The sequence below is a fragment of the Ranitomeya imitator genome, chromosome 1 (genome assembly GCF_032444005.1).
Source record: "Ranitomeya imitator isolate aRanImi1 chromosome 1, aRanImi1.pri, whole genome shotgun sequence".
Taxonomy (NCBI): domain Eukaryota; kingdom Metazoa; phylum Chordata; class Amphibia; order Anura; family Dendrobatidae; genus Ranitomeya; species Ranitomeya imitator.
The window spans coordinates 834,310,447-834,337,642 of NC_091282.1; the positions used below are offsets into that span (position 1 = coordinate 834,310,447).

The window sequence follows — 27,196 nt, forward strand, 5'->3', positions numbered from 1 at the left end:
ACTCATGCAGAAGGTCCTGTAGCCACCAATCGTTTTCGGTAGCCTCTTCTCCTGCTCTGCACCGATCATTGTGAGGTGCGGGGAGGTGGGGGAGGAGTTCGGGCCGCGCATGCGCGGTCGGAAAAGACGGTCCGTCGGCTGCAAAAAATGTTACATGGAACGTTTTTTGCGGCCGACGGTCGGCCGAAACACGGCGCAACCGTCGCGCGACGGTTGCGACGTGTGGAAATCCGTCGCAATGCGTCGCGTAATGTTAGTCAATGGAGAAAAAACGCATCCTGCAAACACTTTTGCAGGATGCGTTTTTTCTGCAAAACGACGCATTGTGACGGATTGCAGTTAACGCTAGTGTGAAAGTAGCCTTATTCGGCAAGCTGAAGAGGGAACCCGACTTCCTGGATCGCGCCTGCTGATCGGCGCTGCAGCTGCATGTGTCGCAGCTGTGTCACAGCACATGCATGGAGAGCCTAACAAACAGGCTCTCCATGCATGTGCTGTGACAGGGACACAGCCACGACACATGCAGCTGTGGAACCGATCAGCTGATCAACCGCAGCGCTCCTGGTATCCAGGTTCCCTCTGCAGCTTATTCGGTAAGCGCTCTAGCTTGGCAAATAAGAGGGAACCCAAACACATTCACTCGAGTCATCTCTATTCAGCAGTCTGTGCAAATAGGTCCGAGCACGGACTGGCTCCGGCTATCCCGACCCAAGCGTGGCAGCAACATAGAAATATGTCTGAAGCTGTGACTTTTGGCAGCAGCCAGAACTTAGAGATATACAGGTGTAACAAAGCAGCCCCATACATTACTTGGTGGCATCAGCAGAGTACTGCGCTTTATCTCCCATTGTAGTGATTGTTGTGCTGTTATTGGCAGCAATGTACCCGGTTGTTGTGCTCTGCCCGTCCATCGCTTAGTTCGGGCCATTGTCTGAGCAGTTTTCAGCTGATTGGTGGTGGACCCGTCAGATCGTGTATTAAGATGAGTCATCAGTTGCAAAGTCCTGGACAACCCGTTCTGCAATTTATGGAGTGCATGTTTTCAGAAGCACAAGCCGACCATTATATATTGAGCAATAAAATGACATATTTACAATTTTCACTCTGCAACATTCACTTCGCACTATTTTTGGAAAATGCTAGTGGGGTCAAAATAGTCACTACATCTGTAGATAAATTCCTTGAGTTCAGTTTGCGAAATTGACCACTCTGTGTGGATTTTTGGTGTCTTAACAGAGTGGTGCCCACATACTACTCCAGGAAACGCATTGTGGTGCTTCTTTTTTTTTTTTTTTTTGATCCCTGCAATGCGCCCACATAATAGTGTGTGACTGTATGTAGGGTATTGCCGTATTTGAGAGAAATAGAGTAATACATTGAGTCCTTTTTTTCTTCTTGTTCTTACTAGCCTTGGTAAAAATGTAATTTTTCATTTTCACAACCCTCAGTAGTAAAGAAAACTAGAAACACTTTTTGGAATAAAAATGGTCATCACACCCTAGATGAATTGAGGAGTTTAGTTTCCACATGGGGTCACTTTGGGGACTTTCTAGTGCATTGCGGACTAGTCGCTAGTAGCGACCACAAACTATTACTGTCAAATGTGTGCTCCAAAAGCCAAATGGTGGTTTCTTTTTTTGTTTTTGTTTTTTTTTTTACCTTTACCTTTCGAGTAATGCCATGTGCACAAGCCGTAGTTTCCGACCACATGTTGGGTTTTGCTTTTGGGGTCCATTTCCTACTATTCCTTCTTAAGAAAATGGAACATTTAGTGGGAAAAAAAGGAATTTTTTGTTACCACAAAAAAGCAATATAAAATTCTGTGAAGCACCTGAGGGTTTAAAATGCTCAGCACACCTATAGATGAATTTGAGTTGTGTAATTTCTAGTGATGAGCGAGTGTACTCGTTACTCAGGTTTTCCCGAGTATTTGTTAGTGTTCGGAGATTTAGTTTTTGTCACCTCAGCTGAATGATTTACAGCTACTAGCCAGCCTGAGTACATGTGGGGGTTGCCTGGTTGCTAGGGAATTCCCACATGTGTTCAGCCTGTCTAGTAGCTGTAAATCATTCAGCTGAGGTGACAAACTAAATCTCTGAACACTAACAAATACTCGTGGAAAACCCGGGCAACGAGTACATTCACTCATCACTAGTAATTTCCAAAATGGGGTTACTTTGGGTGTCTAATGCTTTTCAGTCTCATTGAAGGTTCTGAAAGTGGCGCCCACAGACTATCCCAGGCAAATGTGCTCATCAGAAGCCAAATGGCATTTCCTCCTTTCCGAGCCCTGCTGCATGTAAAAACAATAGGTTTCGTACCAACAGCAGAGAGATGAGGATAAATAGGAATAAAACCTAACTTTGATAATTAATTAAATAGGAATTATGCCTAATAAGACACATGACAAAAACAAATCCCACTGTAACGAGCAAGAGGGTGAAAAATCATTCCCATAACAAAAAAGCCCAATGGGGCCTGTGCCATATAGTAAATGGTTCGATATCACCCTGTGCAATTGCTGAAGGAAGATCATCCAGTAGGAACAGGATGGTCTTCCTTCAACAATGAGATGCTTAGTTTCTTTTAATAATCTATGCATATAATCACTAGTTGGCACTTCCGGCCTCTTTCTGCGAATCCCATAAGGCTCCCTGGCAGTGTGCACTCCCGGGTAGCAGATGGTGCTGTTGTACACGGACAGCTTGTAGCAGGCAGTGCGGAGCACATGTAGTGGCGGTGCTGGCGGGCAGTCACAGTTAGGCTAGTTTCACACTTGCGTTTTGATCTGCATGCGTTTTTAACGCGTTTCAAACGCATGCAAAAACGCGTGTCAACGCTGCATTTTTTAGACGCATGCATTAACGCATGTTTAAAAAAAACGCAGCATTTACACGCGTTTACATGCATTTTTGCATGCGTTTGCGTTTTTTAAGAGAAGCGTGTGACAGCTGCCAATCATCAAAATCAACAAGAAAACTCACTATTAACAAAAATAGCTAGGGTTAGGGTTTGGATCTCTAGTAACCCTAGGGTTCCTAACCCTACCCCTAAACCTAAGGGATCCTACCCCTACCCCTAACCCTAGGGATCCTAACCCTTAGGGTTACGGTTAGGATCCCTAGGGGTAGGGTTAGGGTTAGGATCCCTAGGGGTAGGGGTAGGATCCCTTTATCAATTTTATGGTGTGGGGTGGCTTATCAGTGTGTTTTCTTGTTTTTTTTTTTAATAAAAACGCATGCGTTTCCATTGACTCCAATGCATTTTTTTCCGCAAAAAAGCGCATACGAACGCATGTTTTTGTGTCAAAAAAACGCCTCCGAAAATTACTACATGTTGCGTTTCTGCAAATGAACGCATGCAGCAAAAAAACGCATGCGTTCATAAACGCGACCAAACGCATATAAAAAAAAAAAAAGCATGCGTTTTTAATGTTAAACATAGGCAAAAAAAGCATGCGTTTTTTTTTTTTTTTTTTTTTTTTTTGCAGTACAAACGCTGCAGATGAAAACGCAATACATAACCAAAATCCAAAAAAAGTGGACTCCCCACCTCCAATAAATCATATCATACCAAAAACCACCCTACCATAATGGGTGAAAAAGAGGCATAAGCATTAATAATGTATTAAAACATAATATTTTATTATTAAACAAAAAACATTAAAAAATCAAGACAAGAAATTACAACGAAATTACTGATGTAGCAAATACAAGAAAAGGAAAGAATGGACAAGGCTGCATAGTACTATAACACCTTCAAAATATTTAAATATCTTTATGGGAACCAGCCATATACAGATAGAGAGTAATAAATAAAGCAATAAATAAAGCGGCAAGTACACACAGAATTCATTGCTGAAAAAACCGCATCTCTGTATTAGCGGCAATCTATACTAGCTAATATGTAGAAAGGCTTACGCAATAACATGTACCGGTAAGTATTCTTGCTACTATAATTAGAAATACAAATCACCTCGTATTAAATTATTGTGTTTTGTCAAAAAAACATCAAAATGTAAGCGTGCTTGCACCGCCTGAAAACAAGGGGAGTGAAAGTGCTTAACCCCTCTGTGACCTTAGACGTACTATCCCGTCGAGGTGCCCTGGGCTTATCTGACCCTGGACGGGATAGTACGTCATAGCCGATCGGCCGCGCTCACGGGGGGAGCGCGGCCGGGTGTCAGCTGCTTATCGCAGCTGACATCCGGCACTATGTGCCAGGAGCGGTCACGGACCGCCCCCGGCACATTAACCCCTGGCACACCGCGATCAAAGATGATCGCGATGTGCCGGCGGTGCAGGGAAGCACCGCGCAGGGAGGGGGCTCCCTGCGGGCTTCCCTGAGACCCCCGGAGCAACGCGATGTGATCGCGTTGCTGCGAGGGTCTCACCTCCCTCCCTGCTCCCTCCAGCCCCGGATCCAAGATGGCCGCGGATCCGGGTCCTGCAGGGAGGGAGGTGGCTTCAGAGCCTGCTCAGAGCAGGCACTGTGAAGCCTGCAGCGCTGCATGTCAGATCAGTGATCTGACAGAGTGCTGTGCAAACTGTCAGATCACTGATCTGTGATGTCCCCCCCTGGGACAAAGTAAAAAGGTAAAAAAAAAATTTTCCAAATGTGTAAAAAAAATAAAAAAAATATTCCAAAATAATGAAAAAAAAAAAAAATATTATTCCCATAAATACATTTCTTCATCTAAATAAAAAAAAAAAAAACAATAAAAGTACACATATTTAGTATCGCCGTGTCCGTAACGACCCGACCTATAAAACTGTCCCACTAGTTAACCCCTTCAGTAAACACCGTAAGAAAAAAAAAAAAAAAAAAGAAAACGAGGCAAAAAACGCTTTATTATCATACCGCCAAACAAAAAGTGGAATAACACGCGATCAAAAAGACAGATATAAATAACCATGGTACCGCTGAAAGCGTCATATTGTCCCGCAAAAAAAGAGCCGCCATACAGCATCATCAGCAAAAAAATAAAAAAGTTATAGTCCTGAGAATAAAGCGATGCAAAAATAATTATTTTTTCTGTAAAATAGTTTTTATCGTATAAAAGCGCCAAACCATAAAAAAATGATATAAATGAGGTATCGCTGTAATCGCACTGACCCGAAGAATAAAACTGATTTATCAATTTTACCAAACGCGGAACGGTATAAACGCCTCCCCCAATAGAAATTCATGAATAGCTGGCTTTTGGTCATTCTTCCTCACAAAAATCGGAATAAAAAGCGATCAAAAAATGTCACGTGCCCAAAAATGTTTTCAATAAAAACGTCAACTCGTCCCGCAAAAAACAAGACCTCACATGACTCTGTGGACCAAAATATGGAAAAATTATAGCTCTCAAAATGTGGTATTGCAAAAAATATTTTTTGCAATAAAAAGGGTCTTTCAGTGTGTGACGGCTGCCAATCATAAAAATCCGCTAAAAAACCCGCTATAAAAGTAAATCAAACCCCCCTTCATCACCCCCTTAGTTAGGGAAAAATAAAAAAAAATGTATTTATTTCCATTTTCCCATTAGGGCTAGGGTTAGGGTTAGGGCTAGGGTTAAGGGCTAGGGTTAAGGGCTAGGGTTAGGGCTAGGGTTAGGGCTAGGGTTAGGGCTACAGTTAGGGTTGGGGCTAAAGTTAGGGTTAGGGTTTAGATTACATTTACAGTTGGGAATAGGGTTGGGATTAGGGTTAGGGGTGTGTCAGGGTTAGAGGTGTGGTTAGGGTTACCGTTGGAATTAGGGTTAGGGGTGTGTTTAGATTAGGGTTTCAGTTATAATTGGGGGGTTTCCACTGTTTCGGCACATCAGGGGCTCTCCAAACACGACATGGCGTCCGATCTCAATTCCAGCCAATTCTGCGTTGAAAAAGTAAAACAGTGCTCCTTCCCTTCCGAGCTCTCCTGTGTGCCCAAACAGGAGTTTACCCCAACATATCGGGTATCAGCGTACTCAGGACAAATTGGACAACAACTTTTGTGGACCAATTTCCACGTGTGTGTGTGTGTGTGTGTATATAGACTCACAGCTCTGCTACATGTGTGTATATATAGACACAGCTCTGCTACATGCGCATGGGTAGACATACCGGCTCTGCTACATACGCATGTGTAGACATATCGGCCCTACTACATGCGCATGTGTAGACATTCTGGCTCTGCTACATATGCGCATGTGTAGACATTCTGGCTCTGCTACATATGCGCATGTGTAGACATTCCGGCTCTGCTACACGCGCATGTGTAGACGTACCGGCTCTGCTACATGCGCATGTGTAGACATACCAACTCTGCTACATGCGCATGTGTAGACATAGCGGCTCTGCTACATGCGCATGTTTAGACACAAACACACTATACGGTACCGCATCTTGCACTTCCTGATCGGCATCTGTACAGAGGCTCCTGCAGCAGAGCAGTTGCACGACCTTCCACTTGATTAAATCAAGCACCTTTCAAGTCATGTGATCAGTCACATGACCTGAAAGTTCCTGGAATTACTCATGCAGAAGGTCCTGTAGCCACCAATCGTTTTCGGTAGCCTCTTCTCCTGCTCTGCACCGATCATAGATCCATGTCAGGCTGGAGGAGGGAGGGCAGCTCTCTGTGATTGGGAGGATGCAGTGTCTGCGTTATCCTCCATCACAGGAAGCTTCCTCCTGATTATAAGACCCAAATACTTTTACCAAGAGTGTTTCTTGTTAAAAAAAAAAAATGTGTCTTCTACGCTGAAATATTCCTTATATTGTTTTTAGCTCATTAACCCCTTCTCGACATCCGCCATACATGTACGGTGCAGCGAGAAATGCATTAGCCCAAACGGCCATATACGTACAGCACCATGATTTTGCCGGATCACAAGCCGAACTGGAAAAATTACCCTGTTGTAACCCAGCCAAGGGCTTGTTGAGCCGTAGAGATGAGTTAATTTGTTCGGGTTCCCTGTTAGGCTTCTTTCACACTAGCGTCGGGCCCGGCCCGTCGCAGTGCGTCGGGCCGAGGTTACCGACGCTAGCGTTGCCTCCGCCGCACAACGGGTGCAGCGGATGCTGCTTTTCAGCGCATCCGCTGCCCCATTGTGAGGTGCGGGGAGGTGGGGGAGGAGTTCGGGCCGCGCATGCGCGGTCGGAAAAGACGGTCCGTCGGCTGCAAAAAATGTTACATGGAACGTTTTTTGCGGCCGACGGTCGGCCGAAACACGGCGCAACCGTCGCGCGACGGTTGCGACGTGTGGAAATCCGTCGCAATGCGTCGCGTAATGTTAGTCAATGGAGAAAAAACACATCCTGCAAACACTTTTGCAGGATGCGTTTTTTCTGCAAAACGACGCATTGTGACGGATTGCAGTTAACGCTAGTGTGAAAGTAGCCTTATTCGGCAAGCTGAAGAGGGAACCCGACTTCCTGGATCGCGCCTGCTGATCGGCGCTGCAGCTGCATGTGTCGCAGCTGTGTCACAGCACATGCATGGAGAGCCTAACAAACAGGCTCTCCATGCATGTGCTGTGACAGGGACACAGCCACGACACATGCAGCTGTGGAACCGATCAGCTGATCAACCGCAGCGCTCCTGGTATCCAGGTTCCCTCTGCAGCTTATTCGGTAAGCGCTCTAGCTTGGCAAATAAGAGGGAACCCAAACACATTCACTCGAGTCATCTCTATTCAGCAGTCTGTGCAAATAGGTCCGAGCACGGACTGGCTCCGGCTATCCCGACCCAAGCGTGGCAGCAACATAGAAATATGTCTGAAGCTGTGACTTTTGGCAGCAGCCAGAACTTAGAGATATACAGGTGTAACAAAGCAGCCCCATACATTACTTGGTGGCATCAGCAGAGTACTGCGCTTTATCTCCCATTGTAGTGATTGTTGTGCTGTTATTGGCAGCAATGTACCCGGTTGTTGTGCTCTGCCCGTCCATCGCTTAGTTCGGGCCATTGTCTGAGCAGTTTTCAGCTGATTGGTGGTGGACCCGTCAGATCGTGTATTAAGATGAGTCATCAGTTGCAAAGTCCTGGACAACCCGTTCTGCAATTTATGGAGTGCATGTTTTCAGAAGCACAAGCCGACCATTATATATTGAGCAATAAAATGACATATTTACAATTTTCACTCTGCAACATTCACTTCGCACTATTTTTGGAAAATGCTAGTGGGGTCAAAATAGTCACTACATCTGTAGATAAATTCCTTGAGTTCAGTTTGCGAAATTGACCACTCTGTGTGGATTTTTGGTGTCTTAACAGAGTGGTGCCCACATACTACTCCAGGAAACGCATTGTGGTGCTTCTTTTTTTTTTTTTTTTTGATCCCTGCAATGCGCCCACATAATAGTGTGTGACTGTATGTAGGGTATTGCCGTATTTGAGAGAAATAGAGTAATACATTGAGTCCTTTTTTTCTTCTTGTTCTTACTAGCCTTGGTAAAAATGTAATTTTTCATTTTCACAACCCTCAGTAGTAAAGAAAACTAGAAACACTTTTTGGAATAAAAATGGTCATCACACCCTAGATGAATTGAGGAGTTTAGTTTCCACATGGGGTCACTTTGGGGACTTTCTAGTGCATTGCGGACTAGTCGCTAGTAGCGACCACAAACTATTACTGTCAAATGTGTGCTCCAAAAGCCAAATGGTGGTTTCTTTTTTTGTTTTTGTTTTTTTTTTTACCTTTACCTTTCGAGTAATGCCATGTGCACAAGCCGTAGTTTCCGACCACATGTTGGGTTTTGCTTTTGGGGTCCATTTCCTACTATTCCTTCTTAAGAAAATGGAACATTTAGTGGGAAAAAAAGGAATTTTTTGTTACCACAAAAAAGCAATATAAAATTCTGTGAAGCACCTGAGGGTTTAAAATGCTCAGCACACCTATAGATGAATTTGAGTTGTGTAATTTCTAGTGATGAGCGAGTGTACTCGTTACTCAGGTTTTCCCGAGTATTTGTTAGTGTTCGGAGATTTAGTTTTTGTCACCTCAGCTGAATGATTTACAGCTACTAGCCAGCCTGAGTACATGTGGGGGTTGCCTGGTTGCTAGGGAATTCCCACATGTGTTCAGCCTGTCTAGTAGCTGTAAATCATTCAGCTGAGGTGACAAACTAAATCTCTGAACACTAACAAATACTCGTGGAAAACCCGGGCAACGAGTACATTCACTCATCACTAGTAATTTCCAAAATGGGGTTACTTTGGGTGTCTAATGCTTTTCAGTCTCATTGAAGGTTCTGAAAGTGGCGCCCACAGACTATCCCAGGCAAATGTGCTCATCAGAAGCCAAATGGCATTTCCTCCTTTCCGAGCCCTGCTGCATGTAAAAACAATAGGTTTCGTACCAACAGCAGAGAGATGAGGATAAATAGGAATAAAACCTAACTTTGATAATTAATTAAATAGGAATTATGCCTAATAAGACACATGACAAAAACAAATCCCACTGTAACGAGCAAGAGGGTGAAAAATCATTCCCATAACAAAAAAGCCCAATGGGGCCTGTGCCATATAGTAAATGGTTCGATATCACCCTGTGCAATTGCTGAAGGAAGATCATCCAGTAGGAACAGGATGGTCTTCCTTCAACAATGAGATGCTTAGTTTCTTTTAATAATCTATGCATATAATCACTAGTTGGCACTTCCGGCCTCTTTCTGCGAATCCCATAAGGCTCCCTGGCAGTGTGCACTCCCGGGTAGCAGATGGTGCTGTTGTACACGGACAGCTTGTAGCAGGCAGTGCGGAGCACATGTAGTGGCGGTGCTGGCGGGCAGTCACAGTTAGGCTAGTTTCACACTTGCGTTTTGATCTGCATGCGTTTTTAACGCGTTTCAAACGCATGCAAAAACGCGTGTCAACGCTGCATTTTTTAGACGCATGCATTAACGCATGTTTAAAAAAAACGCAGCATTTACACGCGTTTACATGCATTTTTGCATGCGTTTGCGTTTTTTAAGAGAAGCGTGTGACAGCTGCCAATCATCAAAATCAACAAGAAAACTCACTATTAACAAAAATAGCTAGGGTTAGGGTTTGGATCTCTAGTAACCCTAGGGTTCCTAACCCTACCCCTAAACCTAAGGGATCCTACCCCTACCCCTAACCCTAGGGATCCTAACCCTTAGGGTTACGGTTAGGATCCCTAGGGGTAGGGTTAGGGTTAGGATCCCTAGGGGTAGGGGTAGGATCCCTTTATCAATTTTATGGTGTGGGGTGGCTTATCAGTGTGTTTTCTTGTTTTTTTTTTTAATAAAAACGCATGCGTTTCCATTGACTCCAATGCATTTTTTTCCGCAAAAAAGCGCATACGAACGCATGTTTTTGTGTCAAAAAAACGCCTCCGAAAATTACTACATGTTGCGTTTCTGCAAATGAACGCATGCAGCAAAAAAACGCATGCGTTCATAAACGCGACCAAACGCATATAAAAAAAAAAAAGCATGCGTTTTTAATGTTAAACATAGGCAAAAAAAGCATGCGTTTTTTTTTTTTGTTTTTTTTTGCAGTACAAACGCTGCAGATGAAAACGCAATACATAACCAAAATCCAAAAAAAGTGGACTCCCCACCTCCAATAAATCATATCATACCAAAAACCACCCTACCATAATGGGTGAAAAAGAGGCATAAGCATTAATAATGTATTAAAACATAATATTTTATTATTAAACAAAAAACATTAAAAAATCAAGACAAGAAATTACAACGAAATTACTGATGTAGCAAATACAAGAAAAGGAAAGAATGGACAAGGCTGCATAGTACTATAACACCTTCAAAATATTTAAATATCTTTATGGGAACCAGCCCTATACAGATAGAGAGTAATAAATAAAGCAATAAATAAAGCGGCAAGTACACACAGAATTCATTGCTGAAAAAACCGCATCTCTGTATTAGCGGCAATCTATACTAGCTAATATGTAGAAAGGCTTACGCAATAACATGTAAGTATTCTTGCTACTATAATTAGAAATACAAATCACCTCGTATTAAATTATTGTGTTTTGTCAAAAAAACATCAAAATGTAAGCGTGCTTGCACCGCCTGAAAACAAGGGGAGTGAAAGTGCTTAATGCAAAAAAATCGCAAAGATATATTCAATAAGCAGTAGCAACAAAAAACCTGTTTTCAAGAGTTACAAATACTCATAGGTAAGAAAGTCGGAATATAAATATATCCGCACTACTTAAAAATAAACTAAAGGTGCCTAGTGCAGTGCACAGCATCGCAAATGTGTATTAGCAGCAAGAGACCTATGTTTAAGGGTTACAATAGTCATAGGCAGAGTGTAAGAGTGCCTGCACCGCTAAAAAAAAGAGTTGGAAAGTGCCAAGTAAAAAAATAGCAAGCAGATGTATTAATAAGTAATAAGTAATAGCAGCTGAAATCCTATATACCTCACTATGTGTCCTTCCTTGTGTGCCCATCAGTGACCCCGACAGCGCCGTTTCGCCTGGTGGCTTCTTCAAATAGGGGCATGTATGTGCGCTGCATCACCCCGTATATTTATACCCCCACTCACAGCTGAATCCAATGTCGGCATACCTGGTTCTCCTCTGCGCATGCGCCGACAAACGAAGCTCCCTCATTATGAGGGATTACATTATGAGGGAGCTTCGTTTGTCGGCGCATGCGCAGAGGAGAACCAGGTATGCCGACATTGGATTCAGCTGTGAGTGGGGGTATAAATATACGGGGCAATGCAGCGCACATACATGCCCCTATTTGAAGAAGCCACCAGGCGAAACGGCGCTGTCGGGGTCACTGATGGGCACACAAGGAAGGACACATAGTGAGGTATATAGGATTTCAGCTGCTATTACTTATTACTTATTAATACATCTGCTTGCTATTTTTTTACTTGGCACTTTCCAACTCTTTTTTTAGCGGTGCAGGCACTCTTACACTGGCTGGCTGTGAGCACAGCGGCCGGAAAGCAGAGCGGTGACGTCACCGCTGTGCTTTCCGGCCGCTGTGCTCACAGTGAGTGCAGGAAAGCACAGCGCCGAGGACAGACAGCGGAAGGTAAGTATGAAGCGTTTGTTTTTTTTACTTTTAGGATGGTAACCAGGGTAAACATCGGGTTACTAAGCGCGGCCCTGCGCTTAGTAACCCGATGTTTACCCTGGTTACCAGCGAAGACATCGCTGAATCGGTGTCACACACGCCGATTCAGCGATGTCAGCGGGAGAGCCAGCGACCAAATAAAGTTCTGGCCCTCTAGCCCCGACCAACGACATCACAGCAGGATTCTGATCGCTGCTGCATGTCACACTGAACGATATCGCTAGCGAGGACGCTGCAACGTCACGGATCGCTAGCGATATCGTTTAGTGTGAAGGTACCTTTATGGTAGGGTGGTTTTTGGTATGAGATGAAAACGCAAGTGTGAAACCAGCCTTACACCGCACTTTTCGCAGAGCTGGACGGCTGCCCAGTCATTGTGCCGCAGCAGTCGCGCTACATAGAGAGTTCAGGCGGAGTTTTGCACAGTGAGTGCACGGCGGCAGAGGAAACACACACACCCGGAACATGGGCACCGATAGCGGCGCAGCCAGGACCCTGCTGGACAGAGCGGCCACCCTGTGGCCAGCCCCAGCGAGGAGGTGAGTGCGACCCGGCCGCGTCCTGCCGCCCTCAATGCAGACCTGACAGCTGCACAGCACAGGACAATGCTGGGAGTTGTAGTACAAAGACCTGTCATAAATGTGTTTAAAAAAATAAATAAAAATATGCTGTTGCTTATCATTGCTGCCCCTTCAGTTAAAAGCTAGGCGAACATACATATATATTCGTCAGTTGGGACTTGCGGCCGCTGTCCCCGAATCCCACAAGGCACCATGGCAGTGTCACTTGCGCCAGTGCGAGTGACATACACATCTCCGCTATTCCCACGCAGGCGCAGTAACATCCACAACTGTAAGATATGTTGGAAAGCGCAAACGGTGTGAGCCATGTCCGCTGCTCCTGTCAGCACCACTAAGCATACACAGATGTTAATTTCACCGCACTCCCAATGCGATAGCATCGGGCCTATTTCTAGTTATCAATAAAAGTTAGTTTTTATTCCCATTTATCATATCTTTATCTCTCTGCTGCTGGTATGATATTGAACAGAGACTCACTTCACAAAGAGGGCATTGCTTGGCCCAAACAATAGTTTTTGATCACCAAGGGGTGTATTTTCCTAAATGGGGTCAGTTGCGGGGAGTATCTGCTGTTTCAATGCTTTTGGGGCTCTATAAATGTGACATGGCGTCCACAATCCGTTCCAGACAAAAATTACTCTCCAAATGTCAAATAGTACTACTTTCTTTGTGCCATGCCGTGTGCCCAAATAATAGATTACAACCACATGCCAGGTATTGAATTGATCAGTAGAAATTGCTGTACACATTTCTACCGTGTTTCCCCGAAAGTAGGACCCCCCCAAAAGTAAGACAGGGTGGGGGTTTCGGGGGGGTCCTCCAATGTAAGGCCTCCCCCGAATGTAAGGCAGGGTTGGGGGGGCCGCTGTGAAATGTAAGGCCCTTACCTTTGGGCCGCCGCTGTCCCCCATTGGGTCCCCAGGCTCCAGAGGTGTCCTCAGGTGCAGCTGGGCGGGTCCAGCGCTCATGGGGTTAACTCGCAGTGTTAACCCCGCAATCCGCCCAGCTCAACAGCTCATTGGCCGCCCCTGCTCCCCACGTCACCGCCGGCCCCCGGCTCGAGCGCTGATTGGCCAATCAGCTCGAGTGCTGTTTGGCCCAGCAGCTCGGGCTGTAATTGGCCACCCCAGCCCCACGTCACCGCTGTTTCCCTGCTGATTGGCACAGCGTTCCCTGCAGCACAGGCCTTCCGCACCCACAGCTGCACCGCAGAGGAAAACGTCCAGCATTTAAAAACCAAGTAGGGAAACATGTACTGTATAGGGTATGGGGCTGTGTGCAGTGGGATATGGCACTGTTATGGGGTATGGGGCTGTGTGCAGTGGGATACGGCACTGTTATGGTAGGCAGGTATACGGCAATTACCGTACAGTACCGTACCGTAGTGTGTTACTGTTACCGTACTTTGATTTGTTGTCTGCTTTCCAGTTGAACGGTGTAACGTTAAGTACTGTACTGTAAAAGAGATACTGAATGATAAACAATGCTGATACGGTACCGTATATTTTTACCCCTAGACATGAGCGCTTCCGGGAGCGGTAAAAGAAAGAGCTACTCCGTGGAGTATAAAAAAGGAATAGTGGAAGAGTCTTGGGGCAAAAATATGGCAGAATTCTGCAAGGAAAAAATGTTGAGTGAACGATTGGTGCGTAAATGGCGAGCAGATTACGGTCACCTCAGTGAGCAAGTGGAGAGCGGCATGGCTAAAAAGCGCAAGGTTGGATGTGGTCGGCAACCAATGTATACCGAGCTGGAAAGCCTGGTCTTTGAGTGGGTTGCTGACAGGAGAGCGAAGACATTGGTGGTGACCAGGGCTCAGATTCAGGAATATGCCCTTGCTGTGGCACCCCAGTTTGAAATTTCCCCAGAGGAATTCAAGGCATCACAGCACTGGGTGGATAACTTTCTTGAGCGCAATGACCTGTCGTTGAGAAGATCCACGACCCTCTTTAGGCTGGAAGATGCGGAGATTGTTAAGCGTGCATTTGCATACAAGAAGTTTGTGGATGACACTGACTTCTCAAAGTACGGTCTCTCCAACATGATTGCCTTGGATGAAACTGCCGTGTTCATGGGCCAAGCAGCTCAAACCACCATTGACCAACGAGGTGCCTCCTCTGTGTACGTTCCCTCCACCGCTTATGAAAGTGCACGTGTCACCTGCATTTTGGCGATTCGTTTGGATGGCAGTAAAGTCCCACCTTTACTCATTGCGAAGGGCAAGAAGGACAAGATTGAGAGGGTGTCTGGCATTTATGTGCTGGAAACTGAAAAAGCCTGGCCACACAAGCGGTTATAAGGAAGTGGCTTGATTTAATGCTGCCGCTTGTTATGCGCGGGAACAAAAGAGGGATGCTGATCTGGGATGCAGCCAGCACACACCGCGCCAAGGACATGAAGAACTTCCTTCATGAGCGAAGAATCGACCAGATCATGATTCCGGCAGGGATGACGGCTTATCTCCAGACTCTGGATATCGCCATTAACAAGCCCTTCAAGGACAATCTCCGTGCAGAAATCAATGATTACATTGAAAACCGTATGGAGAGGAACGTCCGTGGGAACTTTGTTAAGCCAAAACTGCCTGAGATTGTTAACTGGGTGAAGAACTCATGGGGAAAGATAACTGACACCTGTGTTGCTAATGCACTGCGAGCTGGCTACCTGGACAAGACCTGCTCATTTCAGGACAGTGCCGTTGCAACACATGACAGGTATGGGCCAATGATCCAGGTGGAAATGGAGCCCCAAGAGCCCCAAGAAAATCCAGAGGAACCTCAGAGTGTTGATGTTTATGATGATGTTCCTGAAGATGATGACCTGGTTGTGATGGAATAAATCTTGTTTTATCTTCCAGTATAACTCATTCAGACTGTTTGTTGTTGTTAGTTCGTTGTTTTACATGTTATACATGGAAATACCGTCATACGGTAATACGGTAGTAACAAGATATTCTTGATACGCTACATTTGTTTTATTCTACTGTTTGGTGATGACCGACTCTTCAGCATGTTAATAAATGTTAATTTATTGGTTAAAAAGAAATTGTCATTTTTTTTTTCGGCTAATGTAAGACCTCCCCCGAAAGTAAGACAGGGTGGGACTTTTTGGGGTAAAATTAATGTAAGACAGGGTCTTACTTTCGGGGAAACACGGTAGGTGCATTTTCTCTTATTACAACTTATGAAAATGAAAAATTTGAAGCTGAACAGCATTTTACATGAATGTCATTTTTCAGTTATTTATTTTCATATTTTTATGTTTGACATTAGTCCATCAAGTTCAGCCTAATCTGCATCATGTTGAACTAGAGGAAAGCAAAAAACCCATGATCCAGATGCCAATTGCCCCATATTAGGCAAAAAATTCCTTCCCAACGCCACATATGTCAGACTAGCTCCCTGGATCAACGCCACATCACAGAATCTAGTACCCATAACGTGCTATTATATGTTTCAAGAAAGGCATCAAAGTCCTCCTTGTACTTTTGTAGGGAATCAACCATTACAGCAGTGGTCCCCAGCCTTTCTGACCTTGAGAGCCACATTCCGCTCTGCAAGAGGGTCGAGAGCAACATCCAGCTCCTGTCCCCCCTCACAGTAGTGGCAACCAAAGCCCCTATTACGGGTATAATGATAACCAAAGATTTTCCACACAAATTACCCCGAAGCAGTATACCAAGCTCCAGGGGTTCCCACCACACCCAGCATTCTCCCATCACGCACTCCCAACACAGTCACATCCAGCTTCAAGCACCTCCTCTGACCGGTAGTATCATCCTGTCTCCAGCAAACCATACTTTAATTATCTCTATCTCTAAACCCCCAAGACCAGTAGATGTGTACCCAGATCTGCTCTTCTCTGCAGGCCTTCTCACAAAGCTCACCATTTTGAGATGTGCTCTTCATACCAGTTTACTAAATCTGGAGCTAATGCACCAAGTTGGCAGACAGCTGCGAGCCACAGTTCATGGGACCGCGAGCCACATGTGACTCCCGAGCTACAGGTTGGGGACCGCTGCATTACAGTATTATGTGGCAGATTTCCATAGTCTCGCTGCTCTTACAATAAAGTAAATCATCTTTTTGGGTAGCACCAACCACAGCCTCCCAAGAATGCTGTTCAGAGAAGTGTACTGTTTTCCTTCACTATAAATCTCCCATTTAATAAGGGCCCACAATTTCTCAATAGGGTTTAGGTCAGGTGAGGAGGGGGCCATGTCATTATTCTTTCATCTTTTAAGGCTAGTTAAGCAGTGGAGTACTTCGATGCATGCAGTTGGAGCATTGTCCAGTAGACAAATCAAAGTTTCTTTGAAAGATGCAGACTTTTCCTGTACCACTGCTTGAAGAAAGTGTGTACTAAAAACTGTGAGTAGTTTTGGGAGATGTTTTTGAGTCCATTTGCAACCTGAAAATGGCCAACTAACTTGTATTTCATAATGCCAGCCCATAGCAGTACCTCACTTCCGCATTGCTGGCGTCTGAGTTGAAGTGGAGGTCTGTGCCATGGGTACATCTATCTGGTCCGTCAAGAGTCATTCTCTTCTCATCAGTCCATGAAGCCTTTGAAAAATCTGTTTTCATTTCAGCTTTTGTGCCTTGTTCAGTGGTGGTCGGCCATGTCTCTGAGCACTGAGCACCTTGTACATCTGGCCAAGGAGGTTACAGCTCTGGAGTATGAGCACTGGAGGATAATGGGTTCCTAGTCACTTCACATTTGATTCCTCTCAAATCTTTGGCAATTGATGTGCATTTTTTTTATTTTCTCAACGCATTTTTGTGACCCTATTGACTGCAACAAAATGGTTGAAGGTTTTGTGAGAACGCCCCAATATCATAGCAACATCAAGAAAACGTGCTCCCTGCACACCTTGGTAAAGAGGGATGTATCCTAAGGTCACACCCTCCCTCGTTAGAAAAGAAGAAAGACGAAATCAAGATTGAATCAAAATCATTGATTTAAAACTTTATTTATTTTTTACTTTTAGGAGAGAGACGTGAGGGGGTAAATGCCTCCGTCAGCACTGATGTGCAAGCTGTATTTAAAGGAAAGACCTACAGCCAGCTACAGGCCATATCTCAAGGGATTGAGAGCAAGATAAAAGCAGGTGGGCCAAATCTTGACATCGGTTACTGGGAGAGCCTGCTCCAGCAGCTTCGTGCTTACATGGCCAGAGCTAGGTAAGGAAAGATTGTCTGCATCTTGCAATTGTCTTAGATTCCTGATAACGATCATAAGCAAAACTGAGCTGGTCAGCTTTTGTCCATTGCAATCTACCTTTTCCTGCAAGTGGATGTGACAAAGTCCAGATTGCAGGTGACTTCCCACTATTGGGTGTACAGTTGTGCTTGTGCCATCCACAGCAGGTGCCAGCTGTTATACACATCCAGGCGTCCGCTACGTGTGCCAAGACCAAAGAAAGCTCTGATCCCATCACTTAAACCTCTTAGATCATGCTCTCAATAGTGATTGCTCACTTTGTTAGCCCTTCGCCACCCTTACAGAATGATCGTAGGGTGCATATGGTTGCTCTGGCCTTACACTGTCTTCTATGTCACTCAGCCAATCAGATTATGTCAGTCAATCACTTGATAACACACATTATAGAACAGAATTCTACGGTGTATTATTCATGAGATCCAAGGATTATATGTCCAAGGACCCAGGACTGGTAAGCACTGTAGGAAGAGAAATAGAAATATGTTTTTAAGTATTAAAATAATAAAATGAAAACGCAACTTGGAAAAATGTTTGTTAACCCGTTCACGAGCTGCTTTTCCGTCAAACCATTGTTTATATACTGCATGACAATCACGCGGGCTCACGCTGAGCGACACCACAATCAAATGACGGTGTTAGCTGACACCTTAAAGCACCGATCACAGGCATTTAACCCTTCTTATCTCAATAGTGACATCGATGGGTATCGCAGAAGGTGGGAGCTCCCCCTCTGCTCCCATCGGCACAACGCCGATGATCTCCATCGTGACCCTGGGCCGAAATATGGCCGCGGGCTCACCCAGGGATGGTGGTCTGTAAGCTAAAGCTCAGAGCACGAGCTGACACGCCTCCTCCTGCCCGCGATGCACAGATCTAATGCCCTGCATTGCAGAGTAAAAATATTAATCCAATAAATACATTTATTTGTGTAAAAACAAAGTACACATATTTGGTATCGCCACGTCCGGAACAACACAAATGTAAATCTGTCACACTAGTTAACCCCTTCAGTTAACAACATGAAAAATAAAGAGAGGCAGAAAACTATACTTTTTCATCATACCGCCGAACAAAAAGTGAAATAAAATGCGATCAAAAGGATGAATGTAAATATTAAAATAGTATAGCTGTAAATGTTATCTTTTCCGAGCTGCCATTCAGCTCAGTGGAAAAATTAAGTTACAGATTTCAGAATAAAGCGATGCAAAAATATTTTTTTTTCTGTAAAATAGTTTTTATGTAAAGGTGCCAAAACAAAAAAAATATATATAAATGGGGCATCGCTTTATTCATACTCACCCTAAGAATAAAGCCTCCTTATCAATTTTGCCACATGCTGCACAGAATAAAAAAACTAATTCCTGAATTGCTGTTTTTTGTTAATTCTGCCTCCCAAAAATAGGAATAGAAAGCGATCAAAAAATGTGATTCAGCAGAAATTGTGGGACGAATTTTGGTGCCATTTTTACCCATTCCACAGTGTGAAAATGTAAAATCTGTGGCTAAAACAAAATTTTAGTGGTAAAAAATGTAATTTTTTGACACACCTGTGGTGTCAATATGATCACTGCACCCCTAGATTCATTGAGAGGTATAGTTTGATAAACTGGGCCTCTTATTGGAGGATTCTGCTGTTCTGGCACCTCAGGGGCAATGCCAATGTGACATGGCACCCTAAAACAAGTGCAGCAAAATCTGAACTCCAATATGGGGTATCTGTATACGCTGGAGAAATTGCACAACAAATTTTGGGGTCCATTTTCTCCTGTTACCTTGTGAAAATAAAATAAACTTGGAGCTAAAATAACTTTGTTTGTGGGGAAAAATGTGATAATTATTATTTTCACGGCTTTACGTTATAAACTTCTGTGAAGCACCTGGGGGTTCAAGGTGCTCACTACACATCTAGATCAGTTCCCTGAGGGGATCTAATTTCCAAAATGGGGTCGCTTGTGGGGGTTTCCACTATTAGGCACATCAGGGGCCCTCCACACGTGACATAACGTCCGCTAATGATTCCAGCCAATTTTGCTCTCCAGAAGTTAAATGACGCTCCTTCCCATCCAAGCCCTGCTGTGTGCCCAAACAGTCATTTCCCCCCACATACGGGGTATCGGCATGCTCAGGAGAAATTGAACAACAAATTTTGGGGTCCATTTTCTCCTGTTACAGTTGTGAAAACAAAACTCTGAATTAACTTTTTTTCCACAAATTTTACATGTTCATTTTTTCCTTTCACATTACTTCAGTTCTTGTGAAGCACTGAAGAGTTAATGTCGTGAATGTGGTTTTGAGCATAGTAACATAGTTAGTAAGGCCGAAAAAAGACATTTGTCCATCCAGTTCAGCCTATATTCCATCATAATAAATCCCCAGATCTACGTCCTTCTACAGAACCTAATAATTGTATGATACAATATTGTTCTGCTCCAGGAAGACATCCAGGCCTCTCTTGAACCCCTCGACTGAGTTCGCCATCACCACCTCCTCAGGCAAGCAATTCCAGATTCTCACCGCCCTAACAGTAAAGAATCCTCTTCTATGTTGGTGGAAAAACCTTCTATCCTCCAGACGCAAAGAATGCCCCCTTGTGCCCGTCACCTTCCTTGGTATAAACAGATCCTCAGCGAGATATTTGTATTGTCCCCTTACATACTTAGACATGGTTATTAGATCGCCTCTGTCGTCTTTTTTTTAGACTAAATAATCCTAATTTCGCTAATCTATCTGGGTATTGTAGTTCTCCCATCCCCTTTATTAATTTTGTTGCCCTCCTTTGTACTCTCTAGTTCCATGATATCCTTCCTGAGCACCGGTGCCCAAAACTGGACACAGTACTCCATGTGCGGTCTAACTAGGGATTTGTACAGAGGCAGTATAATGCTCTCATCATCATGTGTATCCAGACCTCTTTTAATGCATCCCATGATCCTGTTTGCCTTGGCAGCTGCTGCCTGGCACTGGCTGCTCCAGGTAAGTTTATCATTAACTAGGGGTGCAGCTTTTAGAATGGAGTCACTTTTATGTATTTTCTGTCATGTAGGCCCCTCAAAGTCACTTCAAATGAGATGAGGTCCATGAAAATGATTTTGTCAATTTTTGTTGTATAAATGAGAAATCGCTGGTCAACTTTTACCCTTATAACTTTCTAACAAATAAAAATTGTATAACAAATTGTCTGATATGACTCTCTGGTTTAAGTTTGAAAATTGCAACATTTTTTAAATTTCCCCAAGTTTCCAATTATTTTTTTTTCTAACAAACACGCAAGCCGTATAGAACAAATTTTACCACTATCATGAAGTACAATATGCCACAAAAAAACAGAGTCTCAGAATCGGTGGGATCCGTTGAAGCGTTATTACCTCATAAAGTCATCATGGTCAGAATTGAAAAAATTGGTCCGGTCAGGAAGGTGAAAACTGACAACGGGGTGAAGGGGTTAATGGCATTCTGAAGCTGCCTGATACATAGACCACCGCTGCAAGGAGAAAATAAACTTTATTGCTCTCAGTAGCTTTCAGGTTTCGGTCACGGGGGCGGCGCCAACACAGGTTCAGTCACTGCTCTGTGTATAGAGAACGTCAGCTGTAACCGCACCCCTGGTCCTAATGCAGAGCCAGTGTCAGCCTGGGTCAGGGGCGCGGTTACAGCATCAGCGCCGCTTCCGTGACTGAAACACGAATGCTGCCGGGAGGAATAAAAATAAAATTAGATCAATGTATAAGTTTTTGGAGGTGCTGTCCATTCTCTTTTTCAGCATATTGCATGATCTATCCTTTTTTTTTTGGGGGGGGGGGATGTGCACTCCTCCCACTTGGCACATGTGATTTTAAATTAGCTTTTTTCTTTGGATTTGCACTCCTCCCACTTGGCACATTCTGCTCTCACTGAAGAGCTTGAGGAAGGTGAGTTTCATTGCTCCTTTCATTTGGTGTGGGTGCTGTGTGGTGGCCATTGTTGCTGTGGTTTTGTGCTGGTTGGGCGGCGTGGTCTGGAGTCATGGGGGCTCAGTCTTGCAGCATGGGCGCTGTGAGGCACAAGGACGTCCACCCTGCCGGTGTATCGCCGCTGTGGCGGTGGTCAGCGCACAGCTCCGCTCCGTTAGGGCGGTAGGACCCACCACGAGGTATGCCGTGACGTGGCAGTGGGCTTCATACAGTCTGATCGGAATGTTAAACTAAGAACCTCATGTTCAGTTATATACAGTGTGTCCATAAAGTCATGGTGCACTTTTGACCAGTCACTGGAAAGCAACAAAAAAAGATAAAAATGTGAAATCTGCTCCAAATAAAAGAAAAACTCTCACAGTTTCATACCTATCACCTTTATCATGCATCAGGCCACACCACACATTCACTATAGGGGTGTTGCGTTCGCACTCAATGTAGGCATGAGGATGTTCAGCAGCCCATATTCGGACGTTACTGATGAACATGTGCACAGATATGGAAGGTCACCTCATCGCTAAACACAATCTTCTGCAAAATCTTGCATCATTGTCGATCTCATTAAGCCTATCTGTAGCATCGTTTGGGTCTATCCGCCGGTTTGATAGCATGCAACAACCGCAATTTGTACCCTGTAAACCAGAGACGTTTCTTTAACACTTTATGAACTGTAGTCTTGCTGAGGTGTAATTGTCGAGAACACGCACGTACAGATTTTTTAGGGCTCTTTAGGTAGCTATCCCATATAGCCTCTACAGACTCATCACTGACTGATGGCCTACCAGAACGGGGTTTCTCCACCAAACTTCAACTGCTTATCCCACCGAGTAATGTTATTCCTTTGTGGTGGCGCTTCGTTATAAACGCGCCAATACCAACATAGCACTTTGGTTATGGATTCGAATTTACCGAGCCACAGAACACACTGATCTTTCCTCTGTACTGTCCACATCTGGTATGGAAAACCACACTGCTGGCATAAGCTTGTGGTTGCATGATATCACAGACCTGGCAGTGTATTAATCAGAGTTCAGTTTATCAGGGGTTAATCCGACTGGGGGCTCAGCAACAGCTTAAATGAGTTTGTGTTGTTTTATTGGTTCTTGTTATCTCTCCTCATGATCAGATCTGATATGATTGGGCCAGAGAAAGGGCGCCAAAATGTAAACTATAAATAGATCCTGTGACTGGTCAAAAGTGCACCAAGACTTTACGGACACACTGTATATTTTTGCCTAGCGGCATAAGATCAATGTATTACTTTTGGAGGTGCTGTCCATTCTCTTTTTCAGCATACAGTTAATTTAGGGTATGTGCACACGTCCGGATTTTTAGCGTTTTTTTTGCGGATTTTCGCTATAAAAACGCTATAAATCCGGTAAAAAAACGCTAACATTATGCATCCTATCTTTTAGAATGCATTCCGCATTTTTTGTGCGTATGTTAGCGTTTTTTTCCGCAAAAAAAACGCATTCCGCAAAAAGAACGGACATGCTCATTCTTTTTGCGGATTTTTTGCGGATTCCATGGCAAAAAGGTCATTCAGGAAGAAAAAAAAAAACGCTAAAAATCCGCAAAAAATCCGCGCAAAAACCGCGAGTAATCCGCGCAGAAAAAAACGCAGATTTCTGGCAGAATTCTCAGGATTTTGTCAGGAAAGAAACCTGACGTGTGCACATACCCTTACTCCTGGCAGTGGGGTTGTAAGTGCCAGCACTGAGCAGGTTAGCAATGCTATTAACCAACAGATTAAACCAATATCTGTCGATTAATAGTATATTTTTCATGTGACATGTTCTCTTTAACATTTTTATCCAGCATGATGAATAACAAAATTTAAAATTCAAAAAATGTGGCAGAATTGTTCTGTGCCTATACTTTCCCATAAAGTTGTATATACCTTATTCGTAAAAAAAAAAACAAGCCCACATAGGACTATGTTGGAAAAAAAACATAATTATGGCTCCTGGAAGTGTGGTCTGGTAAAATAAAAAGCCAATACTGGCTCTGACGCCAAGGGGTTAAACATCCCATTGTCGTTGTATGCGCCAGTACATTGTTTAGGAGGGTACCCTTCAATTGCCCCTCACCTACTGTAGACTTCCAAATGTTTGTGCAAGCTCTGACGCCAGCAGACTAAAGGTACCTTCACACTAGACGATATCGCTAGCGATCCGTGACGTTGCAGCGTCCTGGCTAGCGATATCGTCCAGTGTGACACGCAGCAGCGATCAGAATCCTGCTGTGATGTCGTTGGTCGGGGCTAGAGGGCCAGCACTTTCTTTGGTCGCTGGCTCTCCCGCTGACATCGCTGAATCGGCGTGTGTGACACCGATTCAGCGATGTCTTCGCTGGTAACCAGGGTAAACATCGGGTTACTAAGCGCAGGGCCGCACTTAGTAACCCGCTGTTTACCCTGGATACCATCCTAAAAGTAAAAAAAACAAACGCTTCATACTTACCTTCAGCTGTCTGTCCCTCTGCGCTGTGCTTTCCAGCACTCACTGTGAGCACAGCGGTCGGAAAGCAGAGCGGTGACGTCACGGCTCTGCTTTCCGGCCGCTGTGCTCACAGCCAGTACAGAGAAGCAGAGCGCCGGGGACAGACAGCGGTAGGTAAGTATGAAGCGTTTGTTTTTTTTACTTTTAGGATGGTATCCAGGGTAAACATCGGGTTACTAAGTGCGGCCCTGCGCTTAGTAACCCGATGGTTACCCTGGTTACCGGCATTGTTGGTCGCTGGAGAGCTGTCTGTGTGACAGCTCTCCAGCGACCAAACAGCGACGCTGCAGCGATCCGGATCGTTGTCTGGATCGCTGCAGCGTCGTTTAGTGTGAAGGTACCTTAACTCCTCTCCTCTTCTGCTGCCTTCCTTTGTCACTTTTGTCAGAGGATCCAATTTAGAACCCTTAGCTATATACCTTTTCTAGTTTACAGATGGCCCCCTACATGCCACATTGGGTGGGGTTGAAGTTGCCATTGTTAGAGTACTGTGATCTTCTTACACATACAAAACGTCTCTCATGGTTGCTCCACCTTTTAGAGCCAAACTCCCATAGAAGTTTACCTCCACGCCACAATTGCTATTTCGGCATGACCCCCACCTGTGTAACGCCTGCTCTGACCTTTCCCTGTTCCTTATAGATCGTAAGCTCGTAACGGTTGGGTTCCTCTCCAGTGTTTCTCTTGAACACCGTTTCCATTTGTCTGTCCTACAGTCTTCTTTTGTGCTTACTACAGTACAATACATGTTTGTTTCCCTCCCAGGCTTCGAGAACGTCACCAGGATGTTTTACGTCAAAAGCTATTCAAGCTTAAGCAAGAGCAAGGGGTAGAGAGTGAACCTCTGTTTCCAATCATAAAACAGGAACCAGTTTCCCCTGATGAAAGGTAAAGCCATAAAGTAGTGTTGCTATTTAGTTAAAGGGGTAATTAAGGTTTTTGATAAATCCTCAATTGTTAATTGTCCTGCATTGATGACATGCTGACCACAAAGCAACGATGGAGGGTCCAGGCGAATAATTGCAATGGTCACATGCTTGTCATTAGTATGTCATCCCTGTTGGATCGGCAGGATGCGATGGATCTGCTAGTTAATAGGTATTTTGTTGTTTTATTACATCTACTACCTTGAGGTAATTTTTTGTATTAATATTGGACTGCCCTTTTTTAAATATTTGCTATAAAATATTTCTGATATTTACCGGCTTGTACCACTTGACTAGGTTGAAAGTGAGAACTTGTTTAGGATGAGTTTTGCATCTTCTTAAAGCCTTAATAATCGAAATATGGAGGTACTGCCAGATGTGAGATTTGTGTGATTGGCATAATCTATTTTTAAATTTATTTCACATCTCAGTAATCTCACTAATTTTTGCAATTTCTTGTTCTCCAATCTATTAAATTAAAGACAAATTAGGGAGGAACCTTTGTCAGAGCAACCTGGCTCATCCACTGAAGCTGCAGCACCTGAGGAATCTAAAGAGGCAGCAGATGAAGAAGGTAAAGATGAAGGTGGAGAGTCTGTCCTCATGGAAGAAGACCTTATACAACAGAGTCTGAATGATTACGATGCCGGCAGATACAGTCCCAAGCTGCTGACCAACCAGGAGTTGCCCTTTGATGCACATGTAGTTGACTTTGAGGAAGACCAACAGAGACTGGTGTTGTGCAGACAGCAAATGCAGGTGACAGGTAAGGCGGAGGTGGACATGTAAGACATCAGTAATGTTGTATTTAGTGTTAAACTTCAAGAGAAGCCCTGGAGATTTATCAAGTATTGTGCTGAGAACACTCGTCTCAGAAATGTGGCATACTTGTTTGAGATGGGAATGGGTTGTAGAACATCATCCTTATGGCTATATGAAGCAGAAGTACAAATACTTTAGGTTCCGTTAGGTGTATGATACTTGTATACTACTGGCATGTCAGTGCCTCACTAATTTGGAATACCTTTGCTGTTTCCAGGAGATGCAAGTGAGAGCCCTGAGGACATCTTTATCCGAAAGGCAAAAGAAGGCATGGATGGTGATGAAGCTCAGTTTAGTGTGGAAATTCCAGTCACAAGCAAAGCTTATCTGTGGGCAGACAAATACAGGCCTCGAAAACCTCGCTTTTTTAACCGTGTGCATACGGGCTTTGAATGGAATAAGTATAACCAGACTCACTATGACTTTGACAATCCTCCTCCAAAAATTGTGCAAGGCTATAAGTTTAATATTTTCTACCCTGACCTGATTGACAAACGATCAACTCCTGAGTACTTTCTTGAGGCTTGCCAAGACAATAAGGACTTTGCAATTCTTCGATTTCATGCAGGACCACCATATGAGGACATTGCTTTCAAAATTGTGAACAGAGAGTGGGAATATTCTCACCGACATGGTTTTCGCTGCCAATTTTCCAATGGTATTTTCCAGTTGTGGTTCCACTTTAAGAGGTATCGTTACCGAAGATGACAGATAACAAGATTTATTTTCCTACTTGTAAATGTTGATTGTATAATGGACTGTTAATATAAAAATGAATACATTTGCTCTTGTCCCTGCAGCCATGTCTGCTTTTATATTTAGTTTTACAAATAAACAAAACTACTTGCAGAAATTGAGTGGATCTGCTGGTCACTAAATCAGATCAGTGTTCCTGTTGTATTTTATTGCTGGTGTCTTTTCCTTAACTGACACAAATGCCGTATACTATAGACCAGGGGTTACCTACCTATGGCTCGCGAGCCACATGTCTCACATGCTCTTACTGTGTGGCTTGTGGCGTTCTGCTATTCAGCGCATGAACACTGGACAGAGTCATTAATAGGCACGTTGATTTGGTGGTCCAGATCTCTATGGGTATGTGCACACGATCAGGAATGGCTCAGGATTTGACGCAGG

General features: G+C 44.1%; 1 protein-coding gene across 2 annotated transcripts in view; it reads left to right on the top strand.

Annotated features, from left to right (window-relative positions):
• The window catches only part of CACTIN (cactin, spliceosome C complex subunit), a 67,615-nt gene extending 40,673 nt beyond the window's left edge, over nucleotides 1-26,942 (top strand). For both annotated transcript variants that reach the window (XM_069740622.1, XM_069740623.1), the window contains exons 7-10: nucleotides 17,628-17,820; nucleotides 25,077-25,199; nucleotides 25,720-26,003; nucleotides 26,277-26,942. In XM_069740622.1, coding sequence (XP_069596723.1) covers nucleotides 17,628-17,820; nucleotides 25,077-25,199; nucleotides 25,720-26,003; nucleotides 26,277-26,767 — 1,091 coding nt within the window. In that variant the 3' untranslated portion in view covers nucleotides 26,768-26,942. The remainder of the gene's footprint in view (nucleotides 1-17,627; nucleotides 17,821-25,076; nucleotides 25,200-25,719; nucleotides 26,004-26,276) is intronic.
• The last annotated feature ends 254 nt before the right edge of the window (nucleotides 26,943-27,196 follow it).